The sequence below is a fragment of the Euprymna scolopes genome, chromosome 42 (genome assembly GCF_053919585.1).
Source record: "Euprymna scolopes isolate OS-2025 chromosome 42, ASM5391958v1, whole genome shotgun sequence".
Lineage (NCBI taxonomy): Eukaryota > Metazoa > Mollusca > Cephalopoda > Sepiida > Sepiolidae > Euprymna > Euprymna scolopes.
The window spans coordinates 29,755,310-29,781,485 of NC_136523.1; the positions used below are offsets into that span (position 1 = coordinate 29,755,310).

A 26,176-nucleotide genomic window follows, 5' to 3' on the forward strand; every position below is an offset into this window, starting at 1 on the left:
GACCAATAAGTCTCCTGTGTGTAAGTTGCTGGAATCCATATTAAATAGAGAAATAGTCAACCACTTCAGCAGAAATAACCTTCTTAGTGACATGCAATACGGTTTCCGTTCTGTAAGATCTACTGCAGATGAGCTAATGGTTATATCTCATAGGATTAGTGAATCTCTTGACAAATCAACGGCCTTCAACAAGGTATGGCATAAAGGCCTACTTCGTAAGATTTCCAGCTACGGTATAACTGGAAATGCTTTCTCTATCATTAAATCATTTCTCTCTGATAGGCTCATAAGAGTAGTGGTCCATGGACAAAAATCAGAAGCCTGCAGTATTAATGCTGGGGTCCATCTTGCGCCCAACTCTTTTCCTGATCTACATCAATGATCTCCCTAAACACATGCTTAAATCATTCGTTGACATCTATGCTGATGACACGACCATCTACGGCAACACATCAAAGGCTGTAAATGACAAAGTTCTCTCTGATTCTCTCTCCTCTGATCTCGAGCGCGTGGTTCAGTGGGGGAAGACGTGGCTGGTTACCTTTAATGGATCTAAAACCAAGCTCCTATCTATACATCATCAATGCTCTGATCCCCATCTGGTATCAATTGAAATGGATGGCTCTCGTCTAGGAGAAGCACCATGTTTTTTACTCCTGATCTGAAATGGAACACATACATCAAGTCTGTTGCCAAGGTCGCTGGAAAGATGGTGGGATCCTTCTACCGCTCCAGAAGATATCTCACTACTGATGCAATTCTCTATCTATATAAAAGCCAAGTACGCCCAAGGATGGAATACTGTTGCCATATCTGGGCAGGAGCTGCTAAAAACAGCCTATCTTGCCTTGACAGAGTACAAAATAGACTTTGTGGCTTAGTGGGGGATGCCCTTTTCTCTTCCCTGCAACGTCTCTCCCACAGAAGAGACGTTTCGAGCCTATCTTTGTTTTATCGTTATTTCCATGGCAGGTACTTGTCTGAGCTCCAATTTCTAGTCCCCCTTCGCCAATCTTTTACGAAAAACACCCGTCTAGCTGAATCCACTGTCAAAAACTTTCCCCACTCTTTATCTGTGCCTAAATCAAAACATAGAACTGCACGCCTGTGGAACTCTGTTCTGTCTGCCTGCTTCCCACCTGACTACAACCTGGATGTCTTCAAGTCCAACGTAAACAAATTCCTGATGAACCGCCCCCTTAAGTAGACATTTTTATCAAATCTCCACACTAACGTACTGTACATGGAATAACCCTTATCCCTGAGTGGCTTCCGGGCCTTAATAAGTGGTGATCACCTTGTAAAAAAAAAAAAAAAAAAACTACCTTCTTTAACTTCTGCAACATGTTAAATACAGAATGGAACGATAAAAGTGTTGCCTTAAAGGAAACACTAAAACTTTATTTTAAAATTTTTATTGAAAAAAAATCAATTCAGGTGGCTTGATTATGTAATAGAACTGACATCTATTCAATGTAGCCACCTTCTGCTTCAATCAATGCTTCGATATGGTCCGGAACTGGGCGCATACCTTTTCCACAAGCACCGGCTGGAGCATGGCAAATACTTGGTGGATGGTGGCGATCAGGCTGGTTTTGGTGTTGTGGTAGGTCATGTTGGTAATATTCTCGACATATGATCAAACAAAGTAGTCTAGCAGGTTCAAGTCAGGGGAAAAGGGAAGGGAGCCAGTAAAAGAAGGGTACAAAGTCATAGCACTCCTTCTGAAGCCAAGCTTGGGTCTCTTTGGACTTATGGGTTGGTGCTGAGTCCTGCTACCACAACCAGGGTCTGTTAGCAGCTACCTGATTGCTCCAGAGGATCACCATACTCTTCAGCACATCCAAGTACACTTTGGTGTTGATTTTTAAGCCAACTTTGTGATGTGAGGTGGCATGACGTGACCCTCACTTGAAATCAGACCAAAATGGTGACCGGAAACTTTCTTTTCATCACCCTGGGCACATCCCTGTTATTCGTGGCAATCCAGCGATGCATTTTGAGGGTGCTGTTGTTATAACTTGGATCGGTAGAGATCAGTAGTTGTACAGCGGCACATCTCTGAACTCACTCGTTGAACATTGTGTCACTTTCAGCCATGATAGAAGGCTCCTATCACTCTTGGAATTTGTATACAACTGTCCAACTAGTAGATGGTCTGCAACAAAAGCAGAAAACCGGTTTTCATCAAACAGAAATTAAATCATGATGTCTTTTCTATGGCAACAATTTTATCGTTCCACCCTGTATTGGTGGTGGTTGTGAATGTGCTATTAATGCTCCTCTTATGTTGCTTCGGGAAGGTTAAAAAAACTGCTACTAATTCTCACATCCAGACACATTTCCTTCAAAACTTGGGGCAAAGTTTCTTTAACTTTTATTTGCTCCACCATCTTGCATAGCAATGAGACACGGGCCCCAATCATTGCTGACTCGCAATGACTCCAGTGTAATGACTATACCATTATCAGATGGATATGTCACAGCAAACTAGGACAGATTTTCTTCAGCCATGCTCTATCAGAAGCTTGGTATTGGTAAGATGTCTTATGCACTCAGGTGGTTTGGCCATGTACAGCATTTTGTCTTCTCCATAAACTCAATAACATGGAAAGACAGCCCAGGCACAAGGAAAACCAACAAAAATCTGGCTTAAGTACATACAAAGTGATTTGGTTGCTTGCAAAATGACTGGTATCAACCCTATAGATTTGATTGTATGAAGAGGAGGCATAAAATGTTGCCTGCTATGGAATCTGGGGACACTTTAAATACCAAAAGCAGATGATGATGATGATGAGTAGAGATTGCAAAATATTATATTTCTGTAGTCTCTTATAGGGATGAACTTGATGTGACAGCATTATCATTGTCAGTTTAATATGTTTTAGATACTGGCATGTGTTGGACCAGTTGGAATAAAAGGAACTTTCATTCAAATGAAGGGGCAACCGTGTCATTAACAATTAACTTCTCTTATTTGAGAGTTGCTACTTCTCATCTCAATTCATGCAGTTTGTATTTCTAGTGAAAAATAAATGTTGTGATGGTGCAGACAGAGGGATAAGCAGCCAGGATTAGCATGCACTCACTTTAAAGAAGCAATAGCTGCATGCTGGAGAGAACCTGGAATTGTCTGATTATTGCAAAATAATGTCTTTTTGCCATACAAATAACCTCAATAAAAGGAATGACATTTTTTGTTTGGGGAGAGGTCGTTAGAACACCATATACCTAACTTTGTTCACATGTATTTTGAATTATTTTTGATAATATTTTGTTTTGGGCTGCTGCTGTTTATCTAAGCCCTCACACCACCACTCAATTGGCTCATACAAGGAATGGTGCACCTACTCAGTGATGTTACCTCAATATTTATTTACATTTTGAAGATCCATCCACTATGTTACAGTTCCAATTGCAAGGGAAATCTAGACACCTTCAAGCCATTAAGAGAATGATATGGAAACTGGTTCATGTTTATTTTGTTTTTAATATAAAAATATTATTCATTAGTATTTTATTCGTTGATATAAACTAATAAGAACCAAAGAGTCTTTTTTAAAATCTAAATATTTTTTTAATAAAAAGAAAAAAAAACACTGACCTTTGTATATTCATTTTCTTCTGGATACTGGATAAAAAAATAAAATAATTTCTCATAAAATGAGGTAAAATATATTTTTTTACAAATTTTTGGATAAAGATTTGGTGTCTAATCAAATCTATCATTATCTACATGTGTGCTAGTTTTATTTCAAAACAAATCAGCAACATTCTAAATAGGTTTTTGCAAGGAAATTATTAGATAAAAATAATGTTAAGAAATAAAAATATTAACATTTAATTTAAATAACTGTAATAGTTTATCTGAAATCTGATAGAAATGAGGCAATAAGAAAAACATTGATATTAATAATGTTGTTGGCTGTGTACCTACATTATATCTATTTCAAAACAAACCAGCATCAATATGTATTGTTAAGATGGATAATTTATTATAGCTAAACAAGATTAAAATATATTAATAATTATAAGAAATTCTAGACTGCAAATCTATTATAAAAGAACATCAACTTTATAGAGATGGCAACAGCTATTACAAAAAAGAGACAAACAATGTTACTACTACAAGGCATGTTAACAACACAGCTGTTACAATGTTGGCATATTTGTTTGGATCCAAAGTATTTTCGATGGTAATGTTACAATAATCTTCAAAAGTACTACTTTACCTTGCTAGTTCCAAGAAACAACATATGTTCACAAAAATGTGCAAGACCTGGCAAGTCCTTAGGATCACACATGTCACCTGAAAAAAAATAAAAATATACAAGTCAATACGTGTGTGTTATGGAAATCGATATGTTAACAGAACATCTACATAAGTTTTGATAAAGGTTTAATATTCACAGAATCTAAAGATACCATTGGAATACTCTTTCAATTCCATCTGAGGTCAATGTCCATAAAATAACTGAAATATTAGAATGTAAAAAATGAAATTCAATTTTGTAAATAGATTTTCTCCATTTCATAAAACAAAAATAAAATTAAACAAAGAATACCTTAGTGAAGAATGTATTTAAAAAGGTTTAAACATTTAAAGTTGTTTTTAATGATATTTTTAAGATTTACAATGAAATAAAAAAAGGAATTTGTTTGGATTCGTTAAAGCAATTTTATAGAAATATTAAGAAATACAGCATCAAAAGTAATTTTATCACCACTCGGACAGTTTTCTTTTTTTCTTTTTTTTATTATTGGATCTTATTGGAAATTTTATTTATTTTTAACTTTTTTCAAGGATAAAATTATAGACATGACAATATTTTAAATTGTGATAAAATGCCTTGTTGCCACTCATAGTAAATAATTAAAAATTGGTACAAACTTCTCATTTTGTGTAACGTGTAAGGTCCAGTTACAGGTAAAATAAAAAAAAAAATAACAATTTCATCCATGTTTAGTTATATGCTGGTGAGTTTCACGAAATAACACAAATTCTCGTTACTCGCATGCAAATAAGACAGTATCATCTTGAATAAAAGACCTATTTTCATAGGTGACTGATTTTGCTAGTTGTGAGCTTGGACTACAGCATGTGTAAGTACAGTACTGAAGCATGACGACTTTAACCACAAATTTGTTAGATGAAAGCCGAGAATATTTACAATTTATTTTTATAATTAACCACAATTATATTTCCTAAGAAATCTTCCCACTAGCAAAATATCTCCACAATGCCAAGTAAATAATACTAGGATATATATAATATTTTTTCTTATATATAAATATATTAATAAGGGGAAACACAAGCTCTCAAAAAGACATACTAGATTGGAATAAAAATAAAAATTGTTTTAGTCTAGAAGAATTTCTTCACTGATTGAAAACCGTGTACTATCAGAAGATCAGGTACAAATACTACATTTTGCTCCAATCAACATGGTCAAGGAATGTTGACCAAGGAAAGAGTTTATCAGGCATGTGTATGAAGTGTGATTTATGGAAATGGAACCTGGTCAGTGAGGGTTGAGGACAAAATTTCTGAACAACCTGAAAAACTTTGCTATCTGTACATATTTTCGCCACATTTGAATTCTCATTCGCATCCAGTGTCTTACATTTTTTTTTGCAAACAAGTTATTAGTGTTGGGACGATTCCTAAACTTTTCCGATTCCAATTCCAGGAAAATGTTGATTAACGATTCTGATACCAAGTACGATTCCGATTCTGATTCCTGTGGAATTGTTGTTTTGAAATATACCATTATATAATAGAAAGTTTGTGTAGTGGAAAAATTTGGTATAGCGAAAAAGTGGAAATATAATTAAGGAAATTTCGAAAATGATTTGATTTTTTTTCGTAAAATTTGTTTCATTGAAGATAAGTCAAAACAAATATTTTAACCATGAAATTAATAACAATCAATTTAAGGAGTTATTTTATATATTAAAAAATATAAAGAAAAAGGGCAAACATATACGAATGCTACCTTTGTAGCGAAATACGCATCGGCGCTGATGTTGTACGTTGTTCGACTGAGGGAGAAGTTATTTTTACAAGGAAAGAATCTTTGCATGTGACCTAGTTTTTTATTATTTATTTTGGCTTGAAATTTGCACATAATTTTTGTTATGATTTTACCTGTTTTTTTTTGGAGGGGGGGGTATGGATATTTTTCTTTTTGGTGGAGTTTATATAATTATTAACAGGAAAATTGGTGAAAATCAAAATGGAATCCGCACTATTTTTAAATATTATTTTCAAGTTTAACTAAAGTTTTACGATACCTGCATTATTTTTTATTTAAAAATGTGCTTACTGGTGTTTGCACCAACAATATTGAAGCCTACTGGTCTCGTATTAAAAGAAGGCTGAAATACAAATAGGGATCAGTAGGAGAAATTAAATGGTCTCATGTCGATGAGGCCATGTATAGAGGGGCTTATAACATGAAAAGTGAAAAAATATTAGATAATTTTGAAACATTTTTAGAGCATGTTCATGAAAAATATGGTAATTAAAAAAAATCCCAATAAGTTTTGGGGAAAAAAAACATGTTTTGAACAATTGAAATTTTTATTTTTGAATAAAAAATAATTATTAAAACAAAAACAGTAGTGTTCTCATCGAGTAGTTTTTATTTTATTCAAGAAAATAAAAAGGTACTCATGCACTTATTGAGCCATGCTGAAATAATGACATTATTTAGAAAGCCATTTTTAACATGGGGATGGGATGGTGTTGTGTACCTATTCTGTACTTTCATATAACAATTTAATAAAAACAGGTATCGTAAAACTTTAATTAAACTTGAAAATACTATTTAAAAATAGTGCGGGTACTTTCACCTAACAATTTAATAAGAACAGGTATCATAAAACTATAATTAAACTTGAAAGTACTATTTAAAAATAGCATGGATCAATAAGTGCACTAGCACCAAATAACATTTCACTGTGTTTCAAGCTACGACATTCCATGAGAGGTACATACACACTGAAGCTTTTTGTTTATTTTTGTTTAATCGCCACAAGTGCTAATCTTGACTTTCACCAATTTTCCTTAAATAAACAATTAGAAAATAATAAAAATAAAAAATAACGGTAGCATAAGTTCATAAGCACAAATTTTTTTGTTTATTTTATTTTCATTTTGTTTGTTTGTTAAATCTAACAATAAATAAATAAATAAAAATAATAAAGAATACAAAAACAATAATAAGTAAAGGGTTTTAATTAAATTTGAAAATAATATTTAAAAACAGCGCGGATTCTATTTTGACTTTCACCAATTTTCCTGTTAAGAATTACATAAACTCCGGCAAAAAAAAAAGATAAAATCATAACAAAAATCGGTGAAGCTTAGATAAGTAGGTCCCGCAGACAAGCCTCATTCTGACGTTTGGAAAATTTAAGTTAACAACCGGTGAAGCTACCGAAAAGTAACCCTTTTGAATGAAGATAGATATAAACAATAGTTTTAAAATTAATTTCTTAATTTTACTTACAAACAAAATGTAAACATATATATAAACAAAATATTTTAGAAAACAATTTCTTCATTTTAAATAAAAATTGATTATAAAGAATATTTTTTTAAATAATTATTAAAAAATATTGCAAAGTGTTTACATAGCTGGTTCTTTGGGATAATAGGGGCGCCTGAAATCACTTTCCAAAACAAAAAAAGCTTTAGTGTTTTTACTATTTTAAAATGCTTTTCCTGTTTTTTTTTTTAAGTTAATTCAAAGAATTAAGAAAGAAAAAAATTTACAAACTCATTAAGATAAATAAAAATTACCTTTAAAGTAGTTAATAAAATTCTTGTACATCATATTAAATATGTTATGAAAAGTTCTATGATGTTTTTATCATAAATTCTTGAGAGCATTAATCTCACTTCAAACAAACAGTTCAACTTAAAAATATAAGAAAATCGTAATGAAAGAATCGTAAACCTAAGGTATTTTTTAATGATGGAGTTCCAATTCCGATACCCCCCCCCAATACACAATTCTCACGATTCCGATTAATCATCCCACCACTACTAGTTATCCTCCCTTAATTTACCAATAATTATACTTAACAATGCCAAAATATGCTGAGTTGTTAGAGAGATGAAAGAGGCACAAAAACCTGCGACAGATGGATTAGTTTGAAGGTTTATTTATAATAGGTGTCCAGTATATAGCAATATGTAAAACAAATGTTAACCCAATGATACTTTGAGAATCTGAAACACTTACCAATATGAACATCAAGTGAAGCAGCAGATTTATCCGTTTCTGGATCACTAATCAACAGTACTTTCATGCCGTTATCCAGTTCAAGACCACGATAACACCTTTTGTCACCATCAGACTTTTTGAATTCTTCATCTTCAAACCTGGCTTTAAATGTGCTCGACACCATATTGCTCCAAAGACTTTTTGAAGACTTTATGAGAAAAATACCTGTAGAAAAAAAATTTAAGAAAGGTTTTTACAGACTAACTAATTTATATCTGTTGATTGGTACAGTACATGGATATTATCACATTTACCTTACTTTTACTATTTTATAGCTAGTATAGAAAAAAATGCCTTAAATTTTGTGGAAAAAAATATACTACTTAGTATTTGCATAAGAGAGTAAGTAATTACGATAAATGTATTCACATATTTTCATTTGCAAAAAGAACAAATTTTGTATTATTTGGATTATTCAGACTATTGTGTTCATCTTGAGTATTATTCTCACGTTTTTGCCACTGTAACCTCTAACCTTCTTTAGGTGTATCCTGTTTAACTTGGGAATAAAAATGTAATTTCAAATGGAGCCCATTATTTAATCCAGAGGGATAGCATGCACTTGCTCAGTCAGTTTTAATTCGCTATTATATTTCTTAGTATCATCCGCACTGGAGATTGAACTTTCAACCTGGAGAAGAGTGTCACTTTTACCTAATATTTCATCCGTTACACCATCAACCAAAACATTGTGAGAATAACATTCAAGATGAGAACAGTATTCTGAATAATCTAAATACAAATAATTAATCCTCATCTCAAAAATTCAAAAACAGAAATTTTGTTTTTAAGTAAAAATAATTTGCTTTCAATGTCATACACACTTTAAACTTACTTTCCTTTGCAGATTAAAAAGAAAAATGTTCACTTAGTTAAAAAAAAAAAAAAAAAAAAAAATGTAATATTTATGTTTTCTTTCATCATACATCACAGTTTCCGCTTGGTGCAGATTGCAAACCCACGTGACTTATTTTTCTCCATTCCTTCCAATTTAGAGCAAGTTGATCGATTGAATTTTTCTTTATAAAACATGTATCTATTCAAAAATAATTATTTAAATTTACACAAAAATTGTGTACTGTGCCTACTCCTTTTTTATAAAACTTTTGTATTTATAAAACTTATGTCAAGAAGTGTTCTGTTAACAGGTTAACATGCTTCAGCTGAAACAATTCCTGGTTCTTTCCGTTTCAGTCTTAGGTTTTGCTTGCAACAGTCATAATGCAGTCAATTGTAAACAGACATCAATCATATTAGGGAAAATGAGAAAAAGAGGCTGGAAACCTAAGCATTTATGTTTACAAAGGTTGGCTAATCTAAATGATTCTTAAGAGACATAAGATAATCACATTCAGCAATCTATATAAAATCGTTAACATCTTTTATATAGGAACTAGCGTTGCCCGGGTGTTTGGAGGTGTGTGTTGGAGGGGGGGGGTAGTTTAAAACAACCCTGTTAAAAAAAAAAAAAAAAAAAAATCGTTGGCCTGTTGTTTGGAGGTGTAAAAGAAAAAAATAGTTTTAGTATAAAGGTAGGCTTGAACCCCGAACATTTGATGCGGAGGTGGAAAGGAAATGGAAAAAAAAAAACCCTGCGATCTAACTATCTCGACCACGGGAACAGATGAATTGATAAGTGTGTTAAGTTGACATTTATAAACCGAAATTAGCAGGTGTGACAACGTCAAGTTGCAGAAGCCAGTTTCTGTTTTCCCTGCTACGTGGCGATCAAACAATAAAAAACAAACAAACACAAAACTAACGTAAGGCAAACGAACGATGAAAACAGAAAAACGAACACGTGAAAAATGGCTTAAATAAGCCTGTTTCAATATTAAAATTTAAAAAATCGGTGAGTACCTGGGTGTTTTTGGGTGTCGCTAAGAATAAGCGAAGTAGAAAAAAAAAACAAAAAAAAAAAAACAGAAAAACGAACGTTACGTGAAAAATGGCTTAAATAACACTGGTTCAATATTTAAATTTAAAAAATAGAAAAAAAAAATCTCACACCACGATTCGAACCCAAAACGTTTAGATAATGAACCAAGGTCTTAACCAACTGAGCTAATGCGATGTACATGAAATTTGTTCGATTTTTCAACTATTTAAAGTAAATCAGGTCACGACGTCATCTGACGCATGCGTAGAATCGGTCATTGTCACGAGAGGACCGTTTTTGTTAATATGCCCTGGAGGTTGATCGGTCATTTAACAAAATCACCTAGCAAAGGCTGTTCTCTGTGAAAGGAAAGAAAAGTTGATTTCTTAACTGACGGGACAGATAATACACTGTGATCCTAGCCTAAAATCAAACAAGACACATCTTTTAACTTTTAGCAAAAGACACATCTCTTAACTTTTAGCAAAACCTTCCTTTTTTGTAAATAAAAGATATTCCCATAAATAATAAAAAAGTAATTCAATGTGTAAATATTAAAGTTACAGATAGAAATGTACAGATAAACAAGATCTTGTCTAATGGTTTTATGAATTTTTTTTCTTTCTCCACATTAAAAAACGACCCTGGTGTCTAACTCTGTCCTGTGGGGAGGCATTGTAAATAGGTACAATGGAAGTTAAACTGATAAAGATAACCCGTTTCCAGTACTGTCATTAATATTGTCACTCCACTCACTGCTTAATTTATTTGGCAGAATTTTTGTTTTTAGACACTCAAAGTTGAAGGTCCAGGTATTTAATTCAATCATCACATGTATGTAAATTGCATTGCTTATCTGTCAATCTCCTAAGTTGTTATATTGAGGCTCAAGATTTAATCATGCTGAATCATGTGATACATGTCGCCACATGAATTTTGTATTGTAGTTGAAATAGAAAAATAGAAACTAGATTTATGAAAAAATGGTTTTGACTGAGAATTTGTACTCCAACAAAATATTATCCCAGATCTTTGTATTCACCTATTCTAAAAAAAAAAAAAAAAAAAAAAAAGAAAAGTTTTCTTCCTCCTTTCTCAGAATCATCATTCATGGTTGAATGTGAGAATTAAAGGACAAAAGAATTATAAGGCAAAAATTATAAAGTTGCTGAAAGTAAATCCATGGTCAACTTTTTACTCTCTTTAAGTGATACAAAAGAAAGCAGAGAAAGAGAGAGAAGAAAGAAATGGGGTTGATACCATTTCTGTCACTATTATTATATTTATATAAAAGGATGGAGTTACAATTATATGTAGTCATTGTTTATCTCTATATAAATCTGAATGAATCAATATTATTTTCTTTAGTTTTGGAATTGAGTTACGTTTGGAAAAAAACAAAACAAAAAAAAAAAAAACAATATTATTGTATATTAGAAACCTAAAAGAAAAATTTTTTTTTCTTTTTTTAGCCAATCAGACTGCAAGACAACAGGTGACAGTTGGCAATTGTAAATCATAAAATTTATCTATAATAATTAAACAGAAAATTTGGAAAATTAAAAAGAAAAAAAATAGGGGTTTTTTTTTTTCCACCGTAACTCGGAGAGTGGGGATATATGTCCGTTAGCAAAAATATGCATCTGGAGGAAGTACACATCTGCTAGTTATAATAATTAAGAAATTCTGTTCTGTTTTAATCGGTCACTTAAACTCCAGAACTATTGACCCGAATTGCAAATTTGGCATATAGAACTCTTGGCAAGCCAAATATATCATTGGAGAGGTTGGGGTAAAGGGAGGGGGGTCCGATACTAATACTGATAATAAATACTCATGATCAATTGTTAAATTTCACCAAATCTGGTATGATGTAATCGTAAGATACCAGCTGTCAGACGAGGGTCAAGATGATAATACTAGTCACACTACTACTCACAGCAATAGGGCGTATGGATTAAAAACTATTGATCAGAATTATACCAAAAATGCAATGCTGCATGAGAGGAAAGCGAGAATCATGAGGTTATTTTGACCTTTAGTCCTCACATTTCATGAGCTATGTTTCTGACAAAAGGGGGAAGAATTGCTGTTTTCTGGGTTTGCTGGGTTTTTTTCCCCCTCATATTGCTAATCCAAACTTAGGATTAGAGTTAATGAAGGGTATTTACTTCTATAACAGAAGACCATTCAGTTAGTATTGGCATTTAATGAAAAAACTTTTTTTCCCTGACATAATAGTCAATTACCCCGCCTCACTAAAAAATGTTTGTTATTCTGAAGAGCAGGACCCCTATTGATACAAATGCTTCACACTGTTTTCAGAAAAGAATAATTCTTGGCTATATTGAAGACATTCACTTCCAAATGAAACAGTCATTATAAAAGTTAAAAAAAAGAAAAAGCTCAATCAACCTGCGTTAATAATTTTTTCTTAAAAATCAGTATGTGATTAAACTTTATTATTTTTTATAGGAAGATTTTTTAATGATATATCACCTCCCACCAATCAAACTTAGCTTTGTATTCATATGCATTAGTGTCATCTATCTTTTTACCATTGTTTTTTTTTTTAAGTTTTAAAATCCAAAACTGATTTGGCTATTTCCAGTGCTTCAGAAATCACTTAACCGAAGCACTCACCTTAAGTCCTGGACGACAATATGAAAAATAAATTTTAAAAGGGTAAATTAGTTTCGTAACAAGTTTAAGAATGAAGATAACGCTCTGTAGAGCACTACTGAATTAACTCATTAGTCGAGAGTTATGGTTACTTTGGGATCAGAAAATACAATAAGAGCCACAAACTGAAAGTTAATTCTTATTTCAGTTACCTAAATAATTTAAAATCAAATACTCTGAAAAAAAAAAAAAAAATTAAAAAAATACTAGCTGGCCCTTGTCTCAGCATTGCCTGAGAAAGTTGACTAACTCAAGAAATTTCATGTGCAACCTTGAACTATTCATTATTTTTGGTTGATATTATCTATTACTACTAATAGATAATATTGTAAATACTATGAATGTTAAGTAGACAAAACAAGTATCTCAAGATACGTATCTCATTCATGTGACTCCACTTGTACTAATTTTGGAAACTTGAACAGGATAAAATTCACTTTACTTTATTAGATATTTTTCTAACTGAATAGAAATATCATTTGGTAACAACAATTTCAAAATATAAATTGTGAAAAGCATTACAGTTGGAAATTAATCATTTTACTTCAAAAGTTAGAGAAAAGCAAGTGCCATTCGTATATTTCATTAAAATTTAGAAGCAGTGAAAATGGATTTGGTTTTCTCTGTTAATATATCTCTTAGATGCCTATTCAATAAAAACATTGTATTTTTAAATCATACTCAATTTTTACAATATATTTTGTTTATTAATGTAATTCTAAATAATTTTATTTCAGCATGGTCTGTAAACTGCAAAAGTATAACTTACATATGCAAAATTACAGTTAAGGGAGGAGAAAGTGTACATTTTTCTTTAATGAAATTACATTTGGTACTTCTGCAGCAAAAGCAGAAAAAAAGGGTTGGAACTCCTCTTAACTCCCGATTCGCTACACCAACTCTCAGCATTGTACTTGGCCGGTACAAAAGGCTTTCTCTTTCATAACTCATACACCCAAGCAGTAGTAGTACTTTTCTTCATCTTCTTACTAACGGACAATGAACTAACACGAATGAGATAATGTCCAAAAAGAGTTGCTTGTTGAACAAAATGTTATTTTATGCTGCCACCTTGAATCCTGACAGTGCCAAAATTTGCATTCATATTATTTTTGTATCAAAATGGCTCCAGATTTGAGTGTTAGTGTGAATGTGTCCCCATGATGGTTAAGTTCGCGACAGTCCATCACTGGCTGCACCTTTGCCTCATTCTACTGTATCACGGCTATTAACGGAATTAACCTATTGGGAGGTCTGTATCTTTCTTTTAGGTATGGCATAAGTCAACCCTTGCTCATTCATGCCCAGAGTTCCTGATCATACTCTGGTCAGATTTCCACAGTTACTCACTATTCAGGCACTCCATTGGGCAGTCCTTTAAGTGTGCAGTCATTGTCCCATTGCAGTAATCAATATCCATCTCCTATGTTCAAATGTACCAGTAAAAGCAGGTTCACTGATGGAGATGGCCACACACATGGAGATTTTTCTGCCGCTGATCTGTACTGCACCTGCCTCCCAATGCTTTTAACACATCGATCCCTAACAACACATCAAACCCCGGTGGTTTACCATGCACTACCAGACCATCGATCTTCACATAGTCACTTTTGTTTGTGGAGAAGGTGACCAGTCATCTCCCTCAGTATGTATATTTATACATGTGTGTCTGTCTAGAGTTATGAGTGTATGTACATGTCAGTAAGTGTGATCATCTAGCAGTGTTGTGTATATTTATAACAGTATATGGTCTATATAACGTATGCAGTTCTGTGGCATCTAGTCTATATAATTTGTAGGTGTATATACATTCAATATATTTTCATAATGGAACAATACATAACAGTTAATGGACATTTGTTTACAAAAAGATGAATATCTTTGTGTCAACATCAGACAAAGAGACAAGTTTTTAACAAATAGTTCTTCGACGTGCTCCTGAAAGTGGAAATAATTTTCTTCTGAAGAAACTCGTAATGACAATTATATTTTACACATAACATTTATTCTATGACTTAATCTGTTTCTCGGAGTGCACATCTGTTTTTTTGTTTTTTTTTGTTATTATATCTTCGCCAAACGCTTCCTAACTGGCAATGCCAACCTCCTCTTGTGGATGGCTCACAACTCTGCATCTCTAACTAACAGACTAACTTAACTGTCTGGTCTGTCCTGTGAATATATAAAAAAACCTTTTTTGGTACTTTGATTCTCTGATGTTCGATTTGTTATGAACTAAAATTCCTAAATCTTTCATTATAAATATCTAACTGTAAATATGTCCTTCCATATATTCTTGCTACCGAAACATTTTTTTAATGAATTCCTTTTTGTTATCGAAATATTTTCTATTAAATAAACATTGATAACTTTTGCTTCAATTAGGCCATCCAGCGTTTTCCAGGATAGCAATATTCCACATATCTAAGCCGACGGTTAATTCCTATAGGGTGTGAAAGCACCATCCATGAATGCCTCTTTTAACCAAGTCCCTATCTTCTCAATGTCGAGGTGGTCACTCTTGTTCATCTCGAGAAGAGGACCAAAGCCTCCCTCTCCAGTTACAATGTGTATAGGTTCACCACATCATTCACCTTCTGAAGTCTTGCTACTAACCTCAAATTTTTCAGTCAAGCTACCATATCTCCCTTGCCAATAAATGGTTTCACCATATCACTGCTGATTCGTAATTTCACTATAATAATGGCTGAAATAGCTTGAAAGCAGAAATAAAGAGTCAGAACTCTTTCTCACTAATTCCTCTTAACTCTCAGTTCACTGCATCAATTCTCAGCATAGTACTTGGCCAGCACAAAAGGTTTTCCTCTTCCACAACTCGCTCTTATATTCATCCAAGCTATAGTAATCCTTTTCTTAGTCTTCTTCCCAACTAACAACGAACGCACGCAGAGTTTTCTTTTGTGTTTAACTATTTTTTGTTGTTAGTTTTTTTTTTTGAGAGAGAATAACCTAACTCTAACTAACCCTTTTGATTTTGTGGTGCTTTTACAGAATTTTACTGAACTGCCAAACTAAAACTTCTTCCCAGCTAACAACGAACGCACACAAACAAAATAACATTAAAAAAAATTAAAATGCCTCTTTTTATGCTGCCACCTCGAATCTTGACAGAGTTTAAATTTGCATTTGTGTTAGTTTTCCATGTTCAAGTAAGTGCTCCTCTACAGTTGGCACACGCCATGAGTGATTATTACTATGACTCTACACCGTTATGCAGTTTATGGACAGTATTGAAATAATAACATTATTATTTAGAAAACCATTCTTAATATTAACTATTCTGTACTTTCATCTAACAATTTAATAAATGAAAGATAACATAAAAATTGACTTTAACTTGAAAACACTATCCAAAAATAGTATGTTTCAATGGATGAAAACGATTTTTCCCACTCAATAAATGTATCAAAAACGTAGTTATAATGTATTCTAAAAAAAATTGATGAAATAGCATGTAGAAATTTTAGATCGGGATACTTTTTTAGTTTACACCACAAAAGCAAAAACAATAAAAATAAAATATCACCTTACTTAAAATTTTCATAGACCAGAAATTTGGGATTACTCAAAAACATCAGTACCAAATCAAATATATGATCAGAACAGATATGAGAAATTAATATTAATTCTATCTTGAAAAGTAAAAAAAAAAATAAATGTAAAAATAAAAACATTTAAATCAGCAGCAGAGTTAGACAAAAGATTTTTAAAGTGGGGAAAATCCGTCAACGTTAATTCTATTTTGAAAAGTAATTAAATAAAAATACATTGAAAAGTAAAAATATTGTAAATTTAGTCAATGATCAAGAGGAGATATATAAAAACAAGCATCGACTTTTATATATTTTTTTAATATTGAAGGCAGATTATTCTTTTTCTCTTTTGATGATTGTGATTAATTTGATTGACATATTTGAGGTAAATTTTTTATTGTAATTGGTTGTGAATAATAGCAGTCAGAAGTGGGCATAAAAAGCGTTGCAGAGTTTTCTGTTGTGTTTAACTATTTTTTTCTTCTAACTAACCCTTTTGATTTTGTGGTGCTTTTACAGAATTTACTGAACTACCAAACTAAAGCTAAAACTTAAGTTACGGTTGAGTTAAGATTAACAGAAAAATAGAAAAGTAGTTCGATTCAATTTCTGTAGATAAACGAATATTGTTTTTGCATGCTTAATTTCGTCTGCCTTTTTGTACAATTATTTTTCATGGTTTTCAAATCATAAACTGATTCAGCAATTTTCGATCTGTTGCTCAAGTCACAATTGGAAACAATCATACATTTGCATCAATAAAGATCCTGTTTAATAGAAGCATATTTTAAATGCTTTTTTGTTGGGTTTTTTTTCTCTTGAAAAATTTTATTGTCATGTACTTCATATAGTGGTCCTGTGAAGTTCCAAGAGTTCCACATTCTCAGACTTTACCTTTTCTTTTTAAAATGGGGATAGTTTATTGCTAATCACTTGGGTTTCTTACGGGTCTGTTCAGACATCTTTTGGACGATCAGATTGCACACACCTCTTATTTGCTGAATTTTCAATCCTCAACTTCCAATCTTGTGTCACATCCTCAGCCGGTGGTGGAGCAGAGAAATGTTTTTTTATTTTTATTTTTTTCAATATTATTAAATGAAGAACCATTTTAAGTTAATCTATGTTAATATTACGCAGTTATTTGGAAGAAAATATGTTTGAAGTGTGTAAATGTGCTTCAAAAGTCGTGATTTTCACAAAATGGAGTCAGTGGCTGCCACCATGTGTGTGTGTGTGTGCGTGTGTATCGCCTAAGACAAAAAAAATATGAAAACATTGTTACCTATTACTACATAATACATTGATTTTAACTCCAAAACTTTTCTAGTGTCATAATCTTTTAAAATATATTATTGACTATACACCAATTCTAATCAAACTTTTGAAGAAACTGTTGCACCCTCGATTTTTATCATTACCTGGAATCATTACATGCAATTTATGGTGGAAACTGATAGGGCCAATGGTTTTGAAAGCCAGCTTATTAATAATTTTTTTTGTTGTAAGTTTCCAATTACTTTTAATTGTGTTTGAAAGATTAAAGTCTAAAGTTAATTTCTAAATAGAAAAAATATATTTTTACAGGAGAGAAAAAAAAATGTGATAATGAAAAATGTTCTTACGGTAGCTTTGAAAACTCCAAGATCAGCTAAATTTCAAAGTTAAATAAATTCATTGTAAAAATCTCTTGAAAAATAAATATTAGTTTTCTGAGACATTTCAAAGATAATTAGTAAAGTCTTAAGATATTGAATTAAAAAAAAAAATTAAAAAAAAACGCAGTTATTACAAAAAAATTGCTTAATTAGTCTCAAAAATGAGAGTTTAGAAATAGATCGGGCTCCACACAATCAAAACAACAACGTGTCGTGCATAAGTTCTATGGAAGCCCAAAATGTTGAAAAGTCAATTTTATTTCAAAATTTATAGAGGAAGTGAAACATTTATTATACATTGATTTCTGCATTTTTGAAGATTATAAAAATATTCATTTAGGTAATCCTATTTTGTTGTAATAAAATAGAAATGTTCATTTAATTAGAATATTTAGTTACTTTTTTACATAATGACTATTCTTAAACGTGTTGTAATGATAAATGAAATTAATCCTTTTTTAAAATAAAGTAAAAGTGCACTTTAAATGTAGAAAAACTCAATTAAAATCACTGATTAAACCAAGAATTTATTGGAAAAAATAAGCAAAAACAATTATTTATTAATAATTAAAGAGAATACGGCGGGTGGGATGCAACTTCTGTTTGTTTCCCTTTTGTTTTTTCTTAGTGATTCTGTAGGTGTATCAGAATTTTGAGGGAATTTTTGACACCTCTCACACAAAACTGCAAATAAAATATAAAAAACTCGTAATTTCTCTTTTTAAAGTGGGTTGTTTATTTTCTTTATTAAAGTTGTTTAAAAAATAATAGAAATGTTACATTTTATTTTTTTAAAAACAGTGTTTACAAAGTGCCAGCATGCCTTCATGCAGCCATTTTTTTTACGTAATGAAATCAATTGAATTTTACGAGTTAAATATTTTTCAATTTTTAAACTTTAAAAATCTATCAAAATTTTTCTATTGGTTCAATTTTTACGATATTTTCAGGGTCAATGCGAAATTTTATGCTCTTTCCAATAAACCAAATATAATATTTTGGACAAACGTTCATTTTTTTAAATTCACCCCCCCCCATTTTGAAATGTCTATTAAAATTTTAATAATTTATGTACCAAAGTTTTATAAATCACAAATTGAAGATAAAAGATCAATAAATAAAATATTCTAATTCAAAACAAAAAGAATAGTTTTTTTGGAAATTTACCTGTAAAGTCCAAAGGTCAACCTTTTTTTTTTTTTTCTTTTTTTAAATACGTTGAATTTTATTTTTAAGTGGAAGCTTATGTTATGCTTAGAATGTCAAGTAAATATGGGATGCTTACAACAATTTTTCTATTTCATTCAATGTTTTCTTTTTTAGATATAAAAAAAACAAAAAATTCAGTCGATAAAGAAGTATTAAATATCAATCAAAAACTCATGTATTTCATAAAGAGAATAAAAAATAAAAAAAATCGGTCAACTGGGTTTTTGGTTAATAATAAAAACTTGTAAGTGAATATGTTCGGTTTTTAAGTACGGAGGACCAAAATATTAAATTTGGTTTACAGTATGAAAAAAAAAAAAAAAAAAAAAATTATTTCCCTTCAAGGCACCTGAATATAAAGGCGAATAAAATCAAACTTGTCTCCCTTTATTTGAACAGTTAAAAAAAAAAAAAAAATGTGAGTTCGTGTTTGTTTTTAATCCTTGTTTAAAAAAGTATTTTATTAAAAAAGGACATGGAATATAAGTATAAATATGGATAAATTCTTAACAATGAACAACTGAACTACTCATCAAATACTAGTTTTTATAGGTAAGTAATTTTTTGGAATTTATATATATCTTTTATAATCGAAGGAAGTAAAATTTCGTTTTTTTTAATATTTTAAGGAAAACCGATTTAAAAAGACAAATATTGCATAATTAGCTATTAAACCGGTTATTTTAAATTTTGGTCTTTGCTACTTTAATTTTAAAAAAAATTAGGGTTTAAATTACATTTTTCAAGAAGTTATAAACTTCGAAAGACAGTAAGTCTAAATATTCCAGTTTTTACCGCGATTTTTTACTGACGATTTCTGACACTGCTAGTAATTCCAAGTCTCAATTTTTTCATTTTTTTTTTCAGGATGAAGATGTACATGACGTTGGCCGGTATTAAATGTAATGTTAAATTCCTCCAGCTTCACACAATCAAAATAACAAAGTGTTGTACATAAATTCTATGGAAGTCCAAAATGTCAAAATGTCAAGTTTATTTTATTTATTTTATTTTTACGAAGGAATTACCACTTGTCAAGGTTCAGATGCCACTCGAGGATAAGGGTTAAAGAGTGTACATTGGTCAAAAAGACAATATCATCGTAATCATTAGAAGTGTAAATTTGGTAAATTGGCTTATTTAAGGGGAAAAGTTCATCAAGAACTTGCTTATATTAAACTTGAAGATGGCCATATTGTAGTTAGCTGGAAAGCAGGTAAACGGAAGAGAGTTCCGTTCCACAAGTGTGTAGTTCTAAGAGAAGCACAGATAAAGATTGGTGGAAATTAGGAATGGAAACATTATTATACCTTAATTTCTGTATTTTTGAAGATTATAAAAGTATTCATTAATTTAGGTAATCCTATTTTGTTGTAATAAAATAGAATTGTTTAATTAGAATATTTAGTTACTTTTTACATCAAGACTATTCTTAAATGTGTTGTGATGATAAATGAAATTAATCCTTTTTAAACAAAAGTAAAAGTGCATCTATCTATATATATAAAAGCGAAAATGTATGTATGTATGTGTGTGTGTATGTTTGGATGTCTGCTAAAGACTTTCAACACACGCGACGAAAATTCATAAACTCGGTATCACATTGAAGTTCCATCCTTTGCTCGAAAAATATCGAAAAATTGGCCAACAACGTTAACTTTTTCACCCCAAAATTGACAATTTTCGACCGGGGGGGGGGGGGAGAACAAAAACGGTCCTCTCGTGACAATGATTGATTCTACGCATGCGTCAGATGACGTCATGACCTGATTTACTTTAAATAGTTGAAAAACTGAACAAATTTCATGTACATTGCGTTAGCTCAGTTGGTTAAGGCCTTGGTTCATTATCTAAATGTTTTGGGTTCGAATTGTGGTGTGAGATGTTTTTTTGTTTTTTTTTCGATTTTTTTAATTTAAATATTGAACCAGTGTTATTTAAGCCATTTTTCACATAACGTTCGTTTTTCTGCTTTTTTAATTTTTTTTTTTTTACTTCGCTTATTCTTAGCGACACCCAAAAACACCCGGGTACCCACCGATTTTTTAAATTTTAATATTGAAACAGGCTTATTTAAGCCATTTTTCACGTGTTCATTTTTCTGTTTTCATCGTTCGTTTGCCTTACGTTAGTTTTTTTTTTTTTTTTTTATTGTTTGATCGCTGCGTAGGGGGGAAAAAAGAAACTGGCTTCCGCAACTTGACTTTGTGACACCTGCTAATTTCGGTTTATAAACGTCAACTTAACACACTTATCAATTCATCTGTTCCCGTGGTCGAGATAGTTAGGTCGCAGGGCTTTTTTTTCCATTTCCTTTCCACCTCCGCATCAAACGTTCGGGGTTCAAGCTTACCTTTATACTAAAACTATTTTTTTTTTTTTTTTTTTTACACCTCCAAACAACCGGCCAACGTTTTTTTTTTTTTTTTTTTTTTTTAACAGGGTTGTTTTAATCTACCCCCCCCTCCACCAACACACACCTCCAAATACCCGGGCAACGCCGGGTACCCCCGCTAGTATAAAATAAAGTGTGAAAAAAAATCAATTAAACTCACTGATTACACAGACAATTTTTTTTGTAATTTTATTTATTTATTATTTTTTTACACTGGTGTCCATCCAAATTTGTTGAAATTAATATTTATTAAAAACAATCTTTAAAATTATTTCCTGGATTTCAAGTTTTCATTTCTTTTTATTTTCAAGATTGTAAAAAAAAAAATAAATAAATTCTACTGATATTTATATCATCATGTGTAGAAGGAAAATATCAAGTTTACATTGGAAATTTTCGCGAGAATTGTTATTAAAATCACATTAAATATTTTTTGCCATTTTTTTTTGGGGGGGGGGTGAAACTATTGAATAAAAAATGCTTAATTCAATGAGAATATCATTAGTTCGAGAAATTAATTTTTCTTCGCATTACATTGATTTCATTAACACGGACTTTAGGATATTTTGTATTGTTCTGGAAATAAAAAATATTACGGTGCTTTATTTTCATTAAAAAAAAATTTTTTTTTTAAAGTCATGCGTCATTTTTTTTTTTTTTTTAGTACTTAAAACATTAACTTTAGCAAAGGTTTTTTTTTTGTTTTGTTTACACAAAATAATACATTTTCACTAAAATTTAAAAAAAATAATCGGTTCATTATATTGTGATCATTAATTAATAAATACTGAAAATTTCATTAAAATTGGTTGATTTCCTGAATTTGGGTGAATTTTTAAGTGAAGAGAGGGATCAAAAGAATTATACATTTTAGGGATCAGCCATTAATTTTGCACGTACTTACTGGAATCACATTTTTCCTGAGGATATTATTAAAAGCGAAGCAACGAAGCGTTAGTCCAGAGAGAACTCGAAACCCAGCATGCAAAGTAAAAAGTCTGTGACTGTAACTACTAACTAAACCAATTTCCAAAATCGAAACATTACTTTACTTATATACAGTATTATACTTATTTGAGAAAATAAAAAAAAATTAAATACGGAAAAATTTTTATGATGTACCTACTCGTCACGGAACGAAAATGTCATATTCCAAACCTGACGTAAATTGATCAAGAAGTTTTGTTTTCTTTTAACTAAAAAAAATTCTGAACATTTTGTACTTTCGCCTCACAATTTAATAAAGATACCGTAAAAAAATGAATTTAACTTGAAAAATCTAAAAAAAAATTAAAAAAAAAATAAAATAAAAAAAATAGCATGGTCTGTAAATTGTAGAAGCACCAAACATTTAATGGAAGCATCTGAAGTTCCAGAAATATGGAACCTGGGGAAAGTAGACATTTGTTTAATCAGTTCTTCTACAGAATTTGAACCGAACCTACTTTCATTGAACAAAACTTTTTTGATGGCCTTGCGCCTGATTTTTCAAAATGTACTTTATTTATTTTTGTAAATAAAACGGTTCAAGATTTAGTACCGGTTTACTGCACATCTCGTTTCACGTTTCTGTTATCGATAAGTTACTGAAGAAATCCTTCTAGATTGGGGAAGTTTTTTTTTTCTTTTACATTTGTTATTGCTCCAATCGAGATAACACTTTTGGGTGTGAAGGAACTGGGTTTTCCTTGTACATCAGAAACCAACCTTGTGTTCTCTGTCCTCGTGGGGAGGCAAGCAAATGAACGTTTTTGTTTTTTTTTCAATTCATCATCAACAAGGCAGTATTGTCAGTGAAACGTATAGACCTACTGTGGTAGAGGTAAGGGTTTAGAAGTGTCGAGTAGAGAACAAGAACTTAGGAAGCAAGATATTTGTTCACATTACATTTAAATTTCTGCATGTTGATATTGTCGGAGAAACAGGCAGCAAGAAGGAAATTCTAACGGCAAGCTTGTATAATACATACGGAATACATACACACACAATCGTATTATGCATGTGCTATTGTTTCTTTAACGTATGCCATTATTAGTCATATCGAAACACAACGAAACATAAAATGTAAGTTAAAATATGTAGAAAATCTTATTGATAATTTTTAAACTATTTATTGCAAATTTAATATGGATTCATCTAAAGTAGACAAATGTCATTTAATAAACTACTTTAAAAGGGCACAAAAATTCAATTCTTGTTTTACAAATTAAAATTTAAGTCCATATGTTTAAAAGAAACTTAGATTTCAAGGAAGATTTTTTTACAAATGTTTTGTATGAAAATTTTTAATTATTTTTTTTTTGTATCTATGAGTGTACATGAATAATTAAATTATACTTTTAAAAATGTATGCTAAATTAATTACGAATTCAACATTTTTTTCCAGTCTTAAAATAATATTTTGAAATAAATTTCATAATTGAATTTTTTTCAAATTGATCGATTTTTTTCAAATTTATTTATAAAATCTATTTTTGGCTTGTATATTTTCATAGAGGTATTAATTCCACAGACAATATCTTTTAATTAATAAAAATATATATATAATTTTGATAAGTCAAAGTTAAAAATAAACAGGTTACTTTTGTGTCCATCGTTCTTCTTTTTTTTTTTTTTTTTCGTTTTTTTTTTTTTTAATTTTAAATCTCCATTTAGGGTCATAAATCTTTATTGAAAAATATATATAAATATGTGTGTGTAAATGAATAAATTAATACTTACCTCTTTAAAGCTTTTCTTTGTTTTCAAATTAAGTAGATAAACTAAATATTTGAGGAAGACTATTTAATTTTCATGGAAAAAAATAATTTAAAGGAGGAAACTAATCAGAGAGAAAGATTATACAGCAATTTCCGTAAGACTCGTTTCCAAATCGACATCGGTGATACACCAAAAATCACCCTCTTAAAAAAAAGGCCGGCTGATTGGCTTGCGAAAACGTGTTCTTTTATATTACTAATATGATCGATTCTCAATGATCATGATCATGGCAGATATTATTCTATTTCGTTAGCTTTTATCTGTCGAGCTGAGGTATTAGTCATGGGTATTATTTTTCTAAGTTTTTGCGATAAGGATAGCTTATTCGTATTATTTTGATTATTCGGACTATTATTCTCACCTTGAGTTATATTTGTAGAACGTTTCGCCGTTTCGGTCAATATAGTCTCCGACCTTTTTCAAGTATATTTTGTCAAATTCGGGAATTTGCCCGAAATTTCGAATGGTAGCCTTTATTTAATCCATGGAAGTAGCATGCTCTCGTATCGTCCGCCATTACTGAGTAAAAATCTTAAGTAATTTGCAATTGTATTTTGAGTCTACAAAACCCATGGAGTAGTGAATAAAATTCAGCTATAAGGTACACGGTTAAATGTTTATTGCAGGCGACACTCAAAATACCATTGCAAATTACTTAGGAATTCTACACAGTTTTAACTGATGCAACAAAACCATGCTACTCCCGTAGATTAAATAAAGGGTTTGTGGGGGTCGCCTGGCCTTTTTTTGGGAACTGACTTCCTCCACAAAGAATAAAAATAAAAATAAGAAATCTTATGTGCAACACAAACGGAGGTTTATTTCCGGAATAGAAATAACAAATAATAACAAGTTAAAACATAGTTCTCAATATTTCAGAGTTCTTTTTTTTGAGTTCATATGAAAGGTGGAGAGTCTCTTTTTTGTGTTCTTTGAATGTTCAAATATGTAACATAGACAATATTAATGTTCGTCTGTTAAAAGAGAGTATTAATGCGCGGAGCAGTGGAAATGAAATAATTGATGTTTGCACGCGTGGTAAGTCCTAATGAGAAAGCGTTGAATGAGTCGGAAGAGTTTAAAGAGACGAAAGAATGCTCGAAAGGCTAAGAGACTAAACAGATAGATTTTGTGTTTGTGCATGTTTATATTTGGTTTGATTGGCTCCAAACGAGCTCTAGAAAATCAGTTTTAAAATGTGTCCTAGGAGGAATTCCATTGGACGGAAGACATCACATGGGGTGCTTTCAACTACGTACGCACCTTTGGTATATAAAGGTCACGCCGGAATTTGCGTGGGTGTCATTTTTCATTTTTTTAACGCGCCGAAACAATCAATTGCACTGCGCGCCTAAATTGTATTTAACAATTTTAAATTTGAATATTAAACTGTGCCAACTGGCACAGGTTCCATTCTAAATTCTATGCAGATCTTTCAGCTCAACAGAAAGATTTCTGAATTCAACAAGATATACCTGAAGAAGATCGGCAATTACATCAACCGAAAACGCAAAACGAATGCTCAAAATGAAAACAGTAGTCCAAATAATACAAATAAAATGTATAGTCTTGAGTAGTCCATCTTCCCAGGCCTTATCTTCCCTCTCTTGAGAAAAATTAGTTGATTGCTGACTGTGTGAGATACTCTGAATGGAGAACACTCACAAAACTGCCCAGGCGATTTTATGAGGCTAGGATGTCCCTTCCCCATTATGTATTAGGTTTTTATACTGGCTTGCACT

General features: G+C 31.3%; 1 protein-coding gene across 1 annotated transcript in view; it reads right to left on the reverse strand.

Annotated features, from left to right (window-relative positions):
* The window catches only part of LOC145266977 (insulin-degrading enzyme-like), a 110,078-nt gene extending 85,455 nt beyond the window's left edge, over nt 1-24,623 (reverse strand). Inside the window, exons 1-4 of the mRNA XM_080122817.1 lie at nt 24,396-24,623; nt 8,256-8,462; nt 4,236-4,312; nt 3,608-3,634 (exon numbers count right to left, since the gene is read on the reverse strand). Of these exons, the coding sequence (XP_079978943.1) occupies nt 3,608-3,634; nt 4,236-4,312; nt 8,256-8,421 (270 nt within the window). The 5' untranslated portion in view covers nt 8,422-8,462; nt 24,396-24,623. The remainder of the gene's footprint in view (nt 1-3,607; nt 3,635-4,235; nt 4,313-8,255; nt 8,463-24,395) is intronic.
* Between the last annotated feature and the right edge of the window lie 1,553 nt (nt 24,624-26,176).